This window comes from Rattus rattus, chromosome 14 (genome assembly GCF_011064425.1).
Source record: "Rattus rattus isolate New Zealand chromosome 14, Rrattus_CSIRO_v1, whole genome shotgun sequence".
Lineage (NCBI taxonomy): Eukaryota > Metazoa > Chordata > Mammalia > Rodentia > Muridae > Rattus > Rattus rattus.
In genome coordinates, this window is record NC_046167.1 from 68,716,222 (window position 1) to 68,732,342 (window position 16,121).

At 47.8% G+C, this 16,121-nt stretch overlaps 1 protein-coding gene across 1 annotated transcript; it reads left to right on the top strand.

Moving 5' to 3' along the window:
- The first annotated feature begins 1,505 nt into the window (after positions 1-1,505).
- Positions 1,506-13,525, top strand: LOC116883248 (sperm motility kinase 4A-like). Its single transcript, XM_032884249.1, has 2 exons — positions 1,506-3,243; positions 13,407-13,525. Exons 1-2 carry the CDS (start codon positions 1,506-1,508, stop codon positions 13,523-13,525), a joined length of 1,857 nt encoding a protein of 618 aa, XP_032740140.1.
- Positions 13,526-16,121: the final 2,596 nt, after the last annotated feature.

Here is a 16,121-nt window from a genome sequence, read left to right on the forward strand (position 1 = left end):
TGCCATTAGACTGCTTGTTCTCAGGGATTCCCTCACCCTGTCTTGTTTGCTGTGTGCACCACATTGAGTTAGGTGTTATGACACCGACCCATGTTTTTTCTGCATTTTGAGCCACCCAAGGCCAGGTGCAGCACACTGTTGATTGTCCTCAGTTGCTCAGGGACCCCTAATCCCCCTGCACAGCACTTCGTGGGCCATCTCAGGTAACCAGAGCACTGTCCTCTTCCACATCCCCAGGGTTCCTCTTTTATGTTCAGACTCCTCCAAATCCCCAGATGGCTGCACATGAGGGAAACACCAGTTGGTATTTTGTCTTTGTGAGACTGGCATGTCACATGTAACACAGTCATCTCCAGTCCCTTCTATTTTCCTGAGAATGACACTTGTTCTTATGACTGAATATGTGGCTTTTAACCCGGGTTCTTATGCATGCCGTATTCTTTATCAGTTTGCACACGTGGAACCATCCTTAAATTCTTGGGTGAACCCACTTCATGGATTGTTGTATTTGGTGTGAATATTAAGTGTTGTCATTAAGGATTTTCACATATATGTTTAAGGGAATTGACTTGTAATTTATTTTTCTGTTTGTTGTGTCTTTATCTACTTTTGGCAAAAGGGTAATATTGGTTTTGTGGAGTATGTTGGGAAGTGTCCTTTTCTATTTTATGGAATAGTTTGAGGAACAAAGGATTATCTTTAAAGATATAACAGAATCCATCCACGACTATATCTGGTCCCTTTTTAAAAATTTCTTTATTAATATTTCAACCACATTGCTTGTCATTTATCTGTTTAGTTATTTGGTATGCCTTTGTTCATTTTTGGCAGGCCGTATGTGTTCTAGTTTTCCAACTTAACGGAGTTCAGGTTTACAAATTGTTCCCAATGATTCTTTAGGTTTTAGTCATATGTGCTGCCATCTTGCCTTCTTTAGTGTCTACTTTTATTTTTTTTTAAAGATTTATTCATTTATTATATATAAGTACACTGTAGCTGTCTTCAGAGACACCAGAAGAGGGCATTGGATCTCTTTATAGATGGTTGTGAGCCACCATGTGGTTGCTGGGAATTGAACTCAGGACCTCTGGAAGAGTAGTCGGGTGCTCTTAACCGCTGAGCCATCTCTCCAGCCCGTGTCTACTTTTATTAATGTGTGCCTTCCCCTCTTAGTTTGGGCAATGGTTTTTATCAGTTTTGATCATCATTTCAAATAACTGTCTCTGCTTCTTTGTCTCCCGTTACTCTTTTGGTTTCCAGATCATCGATGCCAGCTCTGATCTTTATCATATCTTGTCACCTACTGTTTTGGGTTCCGTGACCTTGGAGTAGATCATGGGGTTGGTTGTTTGACATGTCTCTGATTTTGTGATATAGGACTTTGTAGCTGTACACTTTCTTCCTAGACCCGTTTTTTTTTTTTTAATTTTAAATAATTTGCTTTTGTCAGTGTTGTCAGTGAAGTCCTCAAGCTCCCTGAAGGCAAGGGGAGGGAGGAGGTGACAATGCAGCTGGAGCTGGAGGCCAGCCCCTCTGAAGAGGTGACACTCAGCGATCATTACGTGATCCTCAGGACACTGGGCAAAGGCAGCTTTGCTGAGGTGAAGCTGGCCTGCCACCTCCACACAGGGGTCTGGGTTGCTGTCAAGGTCCTGGAAAGGGGCGAGAAGAACGACTCCGTTATCATGACTGAAGTCGACATCATTAAGTCGCTGGACCACCCCAATATTATCAAGCTGTTCCACGTCATCGAAAGCCGAGAGCGCACCTACATGGTGATGGAGCATGCTGCGGGGGGAGACCTGGTGAGCCACATCGAGAAGGTGGGCTGTCTGCAGGAGGAAGAGACCCAGCGCATCTTCACACAGATGGTGCGTGCGGTCAGCTACTGCCACGAGAACAGCATCGCACACAGGGACATCAAGCCAGACAACATCTTGCTGGACGGCAACGGGAGTGTCAAGCTGTGTGACTTTGGCCTGGCCATCAAAGTCGCATCCGGGCAGAGGTTCAAGGGGTTCTGTGGCACCCTTGAGTACTGTGCCCCAGAGATTTTCACTGATGTGGAGTACGACGCTCAGGCAAATGACATCTGGAGCATGGGAGTGGTTCTGTACACCATGGTGACAGGGCGCTTCCCGTTTGAGGCCAAGACCTATTCCCAGATGAAGGAGAAGATGCTGCACCCCAAGTACTCCATCCCTCCCATGCTCTCGCCCAACATTGCAAGCCTCATTGTGCAGCTGTTCACTGTGGACCCAGACCAGAGGCCCAAGATCTGTGACGTTATGCAGCACCAGTGGCTCAGGGGCGGTGAAGACCTTTCCAAACTGGCATCTCCCTCAGAGGGGTGCCCCGGCAAGCCAGCTCCCAGCATTGTGGTGGCTATGTGGGCCATGGGTTACAGTGCCAAGGACATTAGGGACTCTTTACGTGAAAAAAAATTCAACAACATCATGGCAACTTACCTAATTTTAAAACATCAGTCACCCTGGGGGGACGGCGGTAAGCGTCAGACGAAGCCTGTGCAGCAGGTTGCCATAACACCCGAGGGAGGTCCGCCCACCTCCCATCTCCTCCTAAAGAGGGCAGGGAGCGAGTCTGCTCTTAACATCTTCACCCTGACAGCCAGATGCCATGTGTCTGACAATGCCAAGCTTTCAAGGAGGAAGGACTGCAAAAGTCCCAGCATGCCCGACATCCTGTGCTGCCAGCAGATGAAAAATCTTCCTAACGCCAATCCCCGGCATACTCCTGTGACTGCCGGGCTCATGAATAGCAGCTTTTGGGAGACCAGCATGACCTCCAAGGGTGTGTCCTTAGGTAACACATCCTCAGAGGATATTTTTTCTGAGAAACGTTTGTCCTGCAGAGCACCCCAGAATGAGGTCACCGCTGTGGACAGCCCATGCACCCACACTATGCCATCTGAAAAGAACTCTGGGGAGGCGCCCCTGAGTGTGACCACCAGTGATGTGCATGAGACTGAGAGGCACGGGTCCCACTGGGAAACATCTTCTGGAGAGAAATGCTCAGGTGCCCAAGGACAGAGGGCGAAGGCAGCCTCTTCCCACAGTCTGCACCAAGGCTGGAAGAGGGTTAAAAGGAGGATGGGCAATTGCGTGCGGAGACTGTGCTGTTGCCTGCCAGCCCAACAGACAAGCCAGGTTTTCCAGAAGAAAGTGACTCCAGTGGAGGGGAAGGCAACGGAGTCACACAAAGTGAGGTATGAGGGTGGCAAAGGTGGGCCCAGGAGTTTCATTCATTATCTACGCATGCATTCATTTCTAATGTCATTTACTACTTGGCACATGATAACCACTCCTTTTCTGGGGGATTCAAATTAACACCTCCACGAGTTCAGAAGGAAAACCCCTAAGCATCACCCACCTGTGTAGGCTCAAAGTGTCAAGCATCGAGCAGAGGATGAGGGTGAGAGGCAGCAGAGGCAGCAGGAAGGGGTTGGCTAAAGAGGTCACATGCTCAGTGGGGAGGACTCATGGCACGGGAGAGCTGTGGTACAGCATTGTGAGCAACGGTCACTTCGAAAGTCATTAAGAGAGTCTTCTTTATGTGTCTGCTTTTAAGCTTTGAGCCTCTGTGTACATTGACACACGGGATTGGGGTCAGCCTGATAGAGACTGAGACAGCTTCACCAGGAACCATATAGGAAGGTCTGGTGGCCAGAGGCCTCTGCCCTGCAATGGAGCAGGTAAGCACACAGCTGTAGGTTTCTCTACAGGAAATAGGGCCTGGGGCCAAACTTCCACAGCATCCTGTTTGAGCTGGAGTGAGTCAAAAGGATGGCCAAAGCTGCCTAGAGGCAAGAGGCTGGCTCCCTCTTCTCCCTTGGCGGAAAGGGGGGTTGGTAAGAAGAAGACTTTTGCTGAGACACTGGTCTTCCTGCTCTGCAGTTCTGTCGTTCCCTTTCAGGTTTCTGGCCCTGAGAGATGGTTTTTCACATGGGAGAGGAGGAACCTGTGATCCTAGGTTGATGGATGGACCTGTTGGGGTGAGTGGGGAGACAGGATGGTGTGTTGTTTTAGCCACATGGGGTTCCTGTACCCCAGGACTTAGAGCAGGGCTAGGCTTGGGGACCCTGATCTGTGCAGTGTCCCCAGGGACAGCTGCACCTCCTCACCTGGACTTCCTGTGGCTGCCGTTGCTTTTGGTACATGCCTCGTGTCCCTGATTTCCTCCCAGGCCAGCAGACCCAGCCCTGCTGCATGCTGGTCCAACGAATCAGGAAAGAAAGGGACATTTGGTCTGAGGACTTTTAATTTATCACAGCCAAGCCTGTCTTTTGCCTAACAGGCAGTGTGCCAGCAAGCTGAAGAGAAAAAAATGTGCGTCCGTTTGGCTGGACCGCTGGGTTGGCGCTCCACTTCAGAACGGTGAGTGGGCCTCGCCACCCCTGAGGCACAGAGGTCTCATGTGGCATTGTTGGTAGCTACTGAACCAAGCTGTATCCAGTGCTCACCTTTGGGGTTAGGCCTAGATGGCAGACAACCTTGACCACCACTGGTTTCAGCCAGCCATGTCAGCTGTGCGTCCCTTAGCGCAAGCTGCCTGTAGTGTTGTGGGCACCTTCCTAGTGGAGCTCTTCTCCCTGTAATGGACAACTGCTGCCCACAGGAGCAAATGTGTGGACCATTCAGTGTCGTTAAGCCCACTAAGAACCGACCTCTGGAAGAAGACAGGTTTCAGGGGTCTGGTCTAACCTTTTCACTGGCCTCAGTGCAGAGCAGGGAAGCATAAGGCAACTGAGGCCAGGCTACCTCCATCCCAGGCACAGCTCTCACCACCCCTGCCTTACAGAGAGGAGCAAATGTTACTGAGAGAAGGCAGTGGTGTAGCTTTGGAGGGACCCTGGGGCCATGCGGGCAGGTGGCAGGTAGCATATCTCCTCCCTGATCCTGACCATTGTGGAGGAGCAACTTGTGTTGACAAGAGTAAACAACTTCCCCCATGCACCTAAATGGCATGAGAGCCATTCTGCACCGTAAGGGTCTGCGAATCACTGAGGGAAGACCACAGACTCAGACAGTATGCAAAGACAAAACATTTAGTTTGCAGAAACAGGTATGCTTCAAAATGGCAACCCCAGACAAAGGCATGCAGGCCTTCTTACAGGGAACCAGGGGAACTCTCCAGCAGACTAGGTAGTCTCTAATATGATTGGTAGGGGCCAAACAGTGACATTAGTATAACTTTGATTGGCTACTACTATGTTAGTTCTTCTATATTTAGAGAGCAGGTTAAGTAATCAAAATTTCATTTCTGATTGGCTTGTGCCAGGTGGTCTGCATTCCTATGTCATGAACATCTAACCACAGGCTGAGTTAGGGCCGCCCAGCAGAGCAGGTCCATCTGGAGATGTATTTCCCCATTCTGTGGTTATCCCCAGGCTGTTCTTTGGGTAGGGGGTTCATTACCTTTTTTCCTGGGACTTATGGTCAGTTCCTGGAGCTGGTGGCTTTCTTTGTGAAATCAGGCCTGGTCCTGAAATGGAGACAGACGGGGTTTCTGTTGTCCTTTCACCAGTGGCCACAAGCTCCATCTTCCTTGGATTCCAGAGCCATGAACACAGGTGAGCCTCACAGCCTAGCACAGGAAAAGGTGGAGATTCTGAACAGCTTGCTCATGGGGCCAGAGCAGGGTTAGGTCCGCAGGTACTGAGTCAGGCCTTCGGGCCACCAGAACAGTGGCGGTTCCAGGCAGGCCGAGTTCATGCCTCGAGACAGAGGGCTCTGAGCTGGCCTTGCTGGTGTATTAAAAAAAAGCAGAGAAGAAACCTATACCAGCATTGTAGTCCCCTTTAACTCCAATGCCATGTGCAACAAACTTGCTATACTCTGCAGAGGCCATAGACTGAGAACGTGGAGAATGTGGGCCTTTCTGCCCTCTAATTCATTTGTATTGATTTCCCTTCCTTTTGTAAGTTCTTAGTCACTTCTTATAATGTAACATGTGGCCAAGCGTTTCTAGCCCTGAGGCTCTGTGCTCCCTCTTACCAGTGATAGTGGACAGCACCTCCCATCTTCCCTCTTACTAGGGAGACCAGCAAGTCATTTCCTGAGGCTCTGAGCAGCTCAGAGGGTTGTGGGTGATGACGTAGTCTCTCTTCCAGCATCCAGCTAAAGACCAGAGCCTCCTCTCATTCACCACAAAATCTGGGGTCCGTGGGTAGGCCCCCTTGGGTGGGCTTCCCAGTGCCCCTGATTTGACCCTGTGTATATTTCCCAGTGCAGGTCACCCATGCCTCTCCGAACTCAAAGACACTCCAGAAAACCTGCCTGAGCAGAATTGGAAAGTGACACAGTGGAGACACGTCTGTGCCTGGCCCCTGGACTGGGTCTCCTGAGGACAGTGACCGTGGACCCACTGTGTTCCAGGTGCGAGAGCTAATGTGAAGATGGAAACTTGGGGCCTGCAGGTACTGTCACCAGTGTCACAGTCCTGAAGTAGAAACCCAACCTAATTAGCATAAATTTGCATTTATAGCACTGCAATGCAAGCCTGAGAGAAATCTAAAGGGATCTAGATTCTTAGATGCCCTTCTTCTTTGGCAGCACAGTTCAGGTGACAGATCTTTTGGATTTCATCTCTAGACTTAGCAGAATGACAGTCTGATGCCCAGTGTATCACATGGAGCAGCAAGCAGCTAGGCTTAGACCAAGGAGAGATGGCAGGGGACAGAAGTGATCCCTCCAGATTGTGCACTTGTGTTTTCAGCACTTACCAAGAGCCTCAGTGTTATACCATCACCACTCCACATACATTGCCGGCTGTGAACACGCCTGGCCATTGCCCTGTGAACACTGCTAGGCACCGGGTCTTGCAGGACACCCCACATAGCCCCAGCACCCACTGCTGGATGTCAGGCCCTGTGGGACTGACTCATCCACTTTTACCTTAACTGTTTGATGTCAGGGCTTACCTGAGACATATTTCCCTTTGCCAACTGCAGAACTTGGGAGAGTGTTCCCCAATCCCCCACCCCACCTTGCCCGAGAAGAGCAGCAGAGCTGGCTCTGCTTGCTAGAGTTGTGGGTGAGCTGGTCAGAGGGTATGAGTGTGGGAAAGCTGGCCCAGCCTCTTGTCTGCCAGGTGGTGATGTGAGTGAGGGAGGGATGCCCTCCCCTACTCCTCACCTCTCCTCACCTATAGCAAGCAGGAGAGCTGGGCCAGCTTCTCATCTGCTACAGCACTTGGGAGAGTGGGACCTGTACCTGGCCTGGATATGACAAAAGAGCTGGCTCTGTTGGCATGGGGCACGGGTGAGGGCGAGCAGGGGAAGCGTGGCTAGTACTAGAGGGTTGCCAGGAGAGCCCTCTGCTGTTATGAGGGCTAATGGGGTCTTCCAGAATAGCTGGGGTGCTGGGGGCATGTGGGGGAACAGGAAGGGTTGTAAGTGTAGGCATGGAACCACCAGGCTTGACAGACGTGCTTCGTCCCAGAGAGGATGTTGGAGAAGGAACAGATTGTGGATGGACGATGGTAGCTCCCTGGTCCCAGTCAGCCAGTGGGAGTCAGGGATAGAATCTCAACAAGAGAGTGTCAAGGGGAAGAGGAGATTGCACGATTTGCAGAGGTCCCCAATAGATCCCCTGCTGGAGTCATCTGCCTGAGCATTGTCTCAGCACGGACCTTCCTCCACAGTCACTAAGATTCCCGGACCACTGGGCTGTCTGTGGAGAGGAGCCCCGCTTTCCCCACCTCTGAGAGTCTCTTTCAGGAATCCCTGGCAGAAAGCTCAACGGTGTTCTAGTTCTCTTATTTTTGGTTGTGAGCCTAGCCTTTAATGGCTGAGCCATCTCTCCAGCCCGGTGTTCTAGTTCTCTACCCAGAAATGGATCAGTTTGTGTCTCCCTCCCCACTGTCCCAGTGCTCATGCTCACGGGAGGCAAGGCACCATCGAGGAGGGCCAGTTTCTGCAAGGGTCTCTGAGAAGGCAGCAGGTTTCAAATATTTTGACCTTGGCTCCTTCTGAGTGTCCCTTTCACACCCTCAAAGCTCCCTCCCTTTCTAGTCCAACACTGAGTGATCCTCCAAGCCTGGGCCCCAGAATCCTGGAGGGGACCCCATGGCACACCCTACCCATGCTGCTGCTCCAGCTCCTCTCACAGGAAACAGCAAAGGGATAGGTTCAACAGCCCCACACTGCCTGACCATCATTGGTCCCCACCATGGATGGGAGCTGTTCCCACAGCACCAGTGTGTAAGCCATCTCTCCAAAGCCTGTGCTTGCCACCCCTGCAGTGGCTGTGGAAGGTCATAATGGAATGGTGAATGGAGGGGCATCAGGAGGTTCCTGGGGATTATCACAGCTGCTAGCCATACCAGAATTAATCTGTGCATCTTTTCTTTTAAGCTCCCAGTAATATAAAGGAATGACTCCCCAGGCAAGCCAAGTGCCAAGTGATACATAATTTTCTGGAGCTCACTGCTGTCTAAGCAGGATCACAAGGACCCCATTAAAGACAGCCAAGTCCAAAAGGCCAGGACACCCATTCTGTCTCTGCTTAACTGTAAGAGCCAACGTGTTCCAAGCCAAATGCTTCTCTTTGAAGCCCCTGGAAATGAAAACCAGCTATGTCGGAACCTGCTAAAACCAATAACACTCCACACCCCTTCTCTGTTGTCAAAGTAGCATCAGGGAAGAGAGGCTTCCTGTCAAAGCCAAACGGAAGGCCAAGGGAACAGCCTAGAGTCCCAGGACTCCACCTTGAGAGTGATGTTTTCAAAATAGGTCTACTAATTCAAAACACTCTCCATTGTTTGGTTAGTTGATGTATCCTGCTGCTCTGTCCCTGGAGAATCAGACTCTCAGCTAACTTATAAAGGAGGCACCTCCCTTCTGTGGGGAGGAGTGAGGGACTCTGGGCTACAGTTGATGTAACAACCCCCATCCTCACAGAGAGGACCCCACCCAGATGTTTTCTGCCTTTGCCATTTGTCTACACTGTCCTCCCAGATCCGAAATGGTTCATTCAAATCCCCGAGACCCATAAACTTACAGAGCAAGTTCTAGGAACCTGAAGAAAAGACTCAGGGATCAACTGTTTCCCAGAACCATCTCTGAACCACCACAATGAGCTATCCCACCACACCCATGAACTGTGTTCACGGGACCTGCCTCCCATACAGGAAGAACCAGTCTAGGTCTTCTCATCTTTCTCCCAACTCTATGTCCATTAGCATCTTGAACTTCCCTATGCACTCAACTCATCTTGTCATAGGTTTTGCCATCCTCCTTGGTTGACATGTCCTCAGGGCAGCCCAGAGCTGCTGCCTTCTCCCTCCACCCAGTCTTTTTCACTATCAAATCCGATTCCTAATAATTTAAAGGTGGCAAGGATTCAGGTCTCCTATGCCGATAGTCCAGGCTTACATTCTGAAGCTGTCCCTGCAGATCAGGACAGTAACCATGCTTCTTTACTAAGGTCCATGAAGAGAAAAGGAAAGGACAGAGAGAGTCACCAGAAATCCAGCCACAGCTGGGTGGAATTGGAAAGTAAACAGCTCCAGAATGAGGCAAACCATATTCTGCTGTGGGGGAGAGGTGGAAAGCTGAGAGAGGCACTCCATAAGGGGTTGTGGCAGATTCGTAAGAGCCTTGGGGGTAGCTCCAGTGATGCAATCATGGTATTAGCGATTGTGGTTCGTGTTTAAAATTCTTCCTTGTATTTGCAGCATGCTGGCTTCGCTGATGCTGTTCTCCATTAGACCTCGTTCTTCTCCACTAGACCTTGTTCTCCCTTCGACCTCAAGCTCTGCACCCTTCCAGTAGAGGTATGCTCTTTGAACATTTTCACAATGTCTATTCATCCTCAACAAAACTCAACCTATATTTAGGGGAACATATGGTTCTAAGAGACGGAAGAGGGAGGATAGGGTGTTTGAAAAGTAGGGTCTTTCCAGAAGATCTATGCATCCTCTTGCCATGCGAATTCCATTCTTTAGGAAGCAATCCTGTGTGTCCCACCACTGCAGTGTCGGTGTCTGCGTTCTTGAGCGTGATAACCTCATTTCCAGTTACCTGTCCTGGAAGCTCCAGTTCTTCAAGGAACCACTAAGTATTTAGCCCACAGGATCCAAATCAGAAGTCACTTTTCTTTGGATTAGATAGTGTCCAGTCCTTTCACTGTAAGCAAATACTTGACAGACATATATTGTCTTCTCACCTTAAGATTTGAATCTGAAGTAGATCCTCCTACTTCAAATTAAGCAGAAATCCCCCATAGGGGTGCCTTCTCTTTGGAGGTTTTAGTCAATTCCAGATGTCACCTGAGAAGAATAATCATCGTAAGCCCAGCCCTTGTCAACCTGACACAGGATCAAATCTCTATGTCATGAAGAATTTCCAAGTGAAAAAAACAGCCAGATCATATTTAACCAGCTCATAACTATACCTAACAGGATATAATTATCCATCATATAACCACAAACACAGTATAAATTTAGGATAGGTGGCAATGTCCCTGGAGGGACATTCTCTTAGTATCTCACATTTGAATATGATAACCATTGATAGTCTTTTTTTTTTTCTTTTTTTCAGAGCTGGGGACCGAACCCAGGGCCTTGCGCTTGCTAGGCAAGCGCTCTACCACTGAGCTAAATCCCCAACCCCTGATAGTCTCTTAATTGATGTCATATCACATGATAAAGACATTGAAGAAAGAAAACACAAATATCTGTACAAACACACCCATAACAAAATAGAACAGAAACTCTCATGTCAATTTTAATTCTCTTTTCTGTAACTGGTCACATGGCCTTAGGTGATGATAGTTATAGCTATCTTCCTCCATCTACTCCTCATTCTGTATTCCTCCACCCTTGGCAAGCATCTCAGCAGGCCTTGGCTCTTTTCCTGGAAGAGTGACCATACCCATTCTTGTCTGGCCTTTGCCTTTTGTCATCTTGTCTCCATTAGGCTGTTGTAGTCAAGCAAACTCTGGATACCTTTTTAAACTGTACAAAGTTCCATATTAAACCTAGAATCTTTTTTCTTTTCTTTTTTTCGGAGCTGGGGACCGAACCCAGGGCCTTGCGCTTGCTAGGAAGCGCTCTATCACTGAGCTAAATCCCCAACCCCTAAACCTAGAATCTTAACTCAGAGGGCCCACACCTGGCTTATTTTCCTTCCACCATCATCCCATACCCTTAAAATCCTTTCCGACACATATTGCCCAGCCTTCTGCATGAATGAATTAACAAACTTAGGCTCCTTTGTAGTGTAGTGTAGTGCACATCCTCATGACTTACACTTCCTACCTCCTTTCTAGGAGCTGGCTTTACGTTAAATATGGTTAGAAGTCCAGAGGCAGAGGTTAGAAGTTGGGCCTGGGGGTTGGGGATTTAGCTCAGTGGTAGAGCGCTTGCCTAGCAATCGCAAGGCCCTGGGTTCAGTCCCCAGCTCTGAAAAAAAGAAAAAAGAAAAAAAAAGTTGGAAGTTGGGCCTGGGGGGACATCAGTACTGTCTTACCTGACATTTCCTTAAGAGAAGTCACTGCTGGTTTAGAAGACAATGAAGGATTAATTTCTTCAGATGAAGACTGCATTATTTTAAGGGATGGGGCTGTGGGTAAAGAGCCTGTTTCCTCAGATCAGGTAAACCCCTGAGAATCTGAGGGTTCAAACGTCTCATCTTCAATAGGATCTTCCTATACATCCACATTCCAAGCTTTGGATATCATTCTTCACCGGTTAATGCCCTTACCTTAATTCTGAAAACTTCTAAAGTTGGGACTTGAATTCTTGCTGTAATTCAGCCAACTTTTTAACGAGTGCTTGGGTTTGATTTTCTGCAGCTTGAGCTCTGTGACTGTTGGGGAGAAGATTCTCTTCCAAGGTACACTTGGAATCCTGTTATGTGCATCTGGAGCTGGTCAGTCTTATCACTGAGTTCACTTGGTTCATCATGGGGCTTATCCCTGTCATTTGTCAGTTTATCCAGAGATGCTAAGAGCAACCAACCATCTCCACTGTTGTCCTTACTTTCCACAAACTGTCAGAAGTCTTTTCCCCACAGTCACTGTGGCCACCTTCAACTGGTGAATCAGGATAATCAGACGCATTTATCTCCTTACGTTTGTAGTACAGTTCACACCACAGGCTTTTGGTATTCTCGGAGATCCTGGGAGAGGCTTCAGTAACTCTATGTATTGGCAAATTGGAAAGTCTGTTCCAGATACTTAAAGGATTTGCTCATATGCTTTTGTTCTAGAACCACACTTCTGGTACCAAAATGAATATATCTATCTCTCTTTAACTGTCTATGTATCCATGTATCTGTCTGTCTTGTCTTGTCTGTCCGTCCGTCTATCTATCTATCTATCTATCTATCTATCTATCTATCTATCTATCTATCTATCTAGGACTTATTTGACTGACATGGTCTGTGGTCCAGTTAATCCAACATTGGCTGGCTATGAATGGAATGTCCTAGGGTCCATCAGTTGCTCAGTCCATAAGACTGTATGTTTCAGCTGGTCCTCAGTATGTGCTGGAATCCAGAGGTAGGCTGTAATGCCAGTGAAAGTTTGTACTTACTAGCAAGGGAAGAGCAACCAAGTGAAGATCAAAAGCTTCCTTCGTCCATGTTTTTATATTGGTTTCTAGCAGAGGACATGACCCAAATAGATCTGGATTAAAGATATGTATCAAAGGTGTATCTTCCTACCTAAAAGATCTGGATTAGAAGTAGATCTTCTTCAGTGCCTAGCCCAGTCACCATCAGAAAGGCTTCCTCAGGCAGCTGATGGGAGCAGATGCAGAGACACACAGCAAATGTGAAGGAGAGTAAATTGGAGATCTCCATTGGAGCAATACATTGAGCTCCACAGAGACAGCACCAGGGCAAGGAGAGCCATATGGGCACTGGGTGACTCTGTAACTCGCAGAGGAAAATCAACTAAACACAGGCAAAGGAGATCATAAGTGGAGAGGCAAAATGTCCTCATATACATTCTTTGTGCAAACCTGCAGGGAGGAGAACAAGAGGAAATACCTGGATACTTCTGTCAACTCCTCAGAGTTCTCCAAGAAGTGCTCAGAGAGGTGGAAGACCATGCGTGCCAAAGAAAAGGGAAAATTTGAAGATATGGCAAAGGCTGACAAGGCTCATTATATAAGAGAAATGAAAACCTACATCCCCTTTTAAAGGGAGACCAAAAGAAGTTTAAGGACCCCGAGGTCCCCAAGGGGCTTCTTTTGGCCTTCTTGTTCTGTTCTGAGTACTGCCCACAAATGAAAGGTGAGCATCCCGGCTTATCCATTGATGTTGCGAAGAAACTAGGAGAGATGTGGAACAACACTGCCGCGGATGACAAGCAACTCCATGAGAAGAAGGCCGCCAAGCTGAGAGGAGAAGTGTGAGAAGAGCATTGCTGCTTATACAGCTAGAGGAAAACCTGATTCAGCAGGAAAGGGCGTGGCCAAGGTGGAAAAGAGCAAGAGAAAGAAGGAACAGGAATACGATGAGAATGAAGGGGATGAGGAAGATGAAGAAGATGAATGAGTTGGTTCTTGAGCATTTTTTTCTTGTCTGTAAAGCATTTAACTGCCCTGTAAACAACTCACTCCTTTTAAAGAAAAAAATTGAAATGTAAGGCTGTGTGAGATTTGTTTTTAAATGGGACAGTGTCTCTTTATGTATAAATAACACACTATGAAATGTGTCTTTACATAGCTCTATCTTGGAAGTATTTTCAGTAGCCATTAACTTTGCCTGGTATAGTCTGGGGGTTGTAAAATGGCATGGAAATTTAAAGTAGGTTATTTTTTGTCTTTTTTTTTCTTTTGTTTTCCTTTTTTCTTTTTCATCTTCAGTTGGATAAAGATGGAGACCGGAGGAATAGTCAGGTAATTCCTACCCCAGCTTTAATGATCGACACCATTAATGACTGTCTGCTATGCTTGCAGACAGAAACCCAACAACTCTCCTGAGACGTTTTATCTAGCACTGGGCTGAGGATGCACAGAGACCCACAACCTGACATTAGGTGGAGCCTGGAGAGTCTCGTGGAAGAGTCAGGGATAGGAGGGGTCAAGGACACCACAAGGAGGCTCTACAGCGTCAACTAACTTGGGAACATGGGGGTTCATAGAGGCTGGGCTACCAACCAGGAAGCATGCAGGAGCTGGACCTTGACCTACCACACATTTGTACCAAATGTGCAGTTTGGTCTTCATGTGAATCCCCTCACAAGTGGAACAGGGCCTGCCTTGGTCTCTGCCATTGGATCCCCTGTCCTGTGCTTGGACTGCCAGGTTGAGGCTTGGTGGAAGGGGATGTGCCTAGTTCTGCTGGGTCTGGATATCCGAGGGGGCTCCCCTTCTCCGAGTAGGGGGAAGGATGTGTGAGGATGGAACTAAGAGGAGAGGAGGGAGGGGGGTTGTGACTGGGATGTAAAGTGAATGGAAAAGGCAATAAATTATTGGAAAAAAAAGAGGAAAGAGCCCAAGTAATTAAGTTACTTTTCTTAATCCCCTGTTGCTATCAGCAGGAGTCAATTGTCAGAAGCCATCAGCTTTTGGCTTCAAGACAGCAACAGATAATTGATTGCTAGAAGCCATCAAGTTCCTAGGCACCAGAACAGCAAGAGAAAGTTAGTGGCCAGAGGTCATCAGCCTCTTATCTCTGCCTCACCTCAGAACCTAAATTTGAGGATATGATCCTGACACTCCCCCTCCTCTGTAGAAGAGCCTTAACATTTGATGACACACCTGTGTACACAAAACACACACACACACACACACACACACACAGAGGTACAATATGTTTTTGTGGAGAACATGTAGGCCTCAATGGGTTTACATGTGTAAGAGGTTTGCATGAAATCTGAATGGGCCCTCAAGACGTTGACCCTGGTGGTTCTGGGCACTGATCTGTATTGGCTAAATAATTAATTATTCATGACCAAAGAGTTCTTATGAATTTTGACTTTGGGCTCTTTTTTTTTAAAAGATAGATTTATTTATTAATTATTTATTATATATTATTTATTTATATATTTATTATTATAAGAGACATACCAGAAGAGGGCATCAGATCTCATTACAAATGGTTGTGAGCCACCATGTGGTTGCTGGGATTTGAACTCAGGACCTCTGGAAGAGCAGTCAGTGCTCTAAACCACTGAGCCATCTCTTTAGCCTATGGGCTCTTTATGTTCGGATACAGAGATGTCTGTATCTTAGGCGTGTCCATGCCCTTTCTACCTTGTATGGTCATGACATATAGGTGTCAAGTGCTCATGTGGTGGGTGGATGTCTGTGGAGAACATAACCTTCATGGTGTGTCATCTGTATGGACAGTAGTTATAGAATTATGCTATGTCTTTGACAGGAAGTTAGGTGAGCTAAATCTTCCCTGTCAATTACCCTGAGACTCATCTGGGCAATCAAAGGTGCTCCTGCGTCCTGTGTGGAACACCTTTGCAGACAGGGACTTCCATCTCCATCGCTCCAGACTGTAGAAGTTTAAAGTTGGCAGAACCTGCATGCCCACTGCCTTCTTCCCTCTTTATGTTGGGTGGGGACTGTTGGGTATCCACAGATCATCTGTGACGTTGGTTGTGAACCAGCAGGTCTCCATGGAACCTGAGACCCCAGGAACTAGACAGGACCTCCAAAGGACCATGATACTATCAAAGGTTTTGCACTCTGTTTGATGAGCAGCATTTTCATGGGGTGAGGGAGTCCTGTGTAGAGAAAAGGTGTCCCCCCCCCACCCCGGAGCTGGGGACCGAACCCAGGGACTTGCGCTTCCTAGGCAAGCGCTCTACCACTGAGCCAAATCCCCAACCCCAGGTTTGTGTAGCTCAGATCATTTTTGTGTCACCTAGGTCTCGCCTGTTTCTGTATTCCAAAGCAGAGTGTTGCTTCTCAATGTGGCCACAGTTGACCTCATATCCCACGTTCTGAGTCTAGCTCCTGGATACTGAGCCTCCTAATGATGACTGCATTTTGGGCTAGTAACGAGGGGCAGAGACTGAAGCAGGTTTAACCCACGCAGGTAGTTCTGACTCCCATAGTAAATGTCTGTCAAATCACCACACAAGAGTTTCTGTTGTTTTAAAATAGTTTTATTTTTAAGATTATGGTGAAATGAC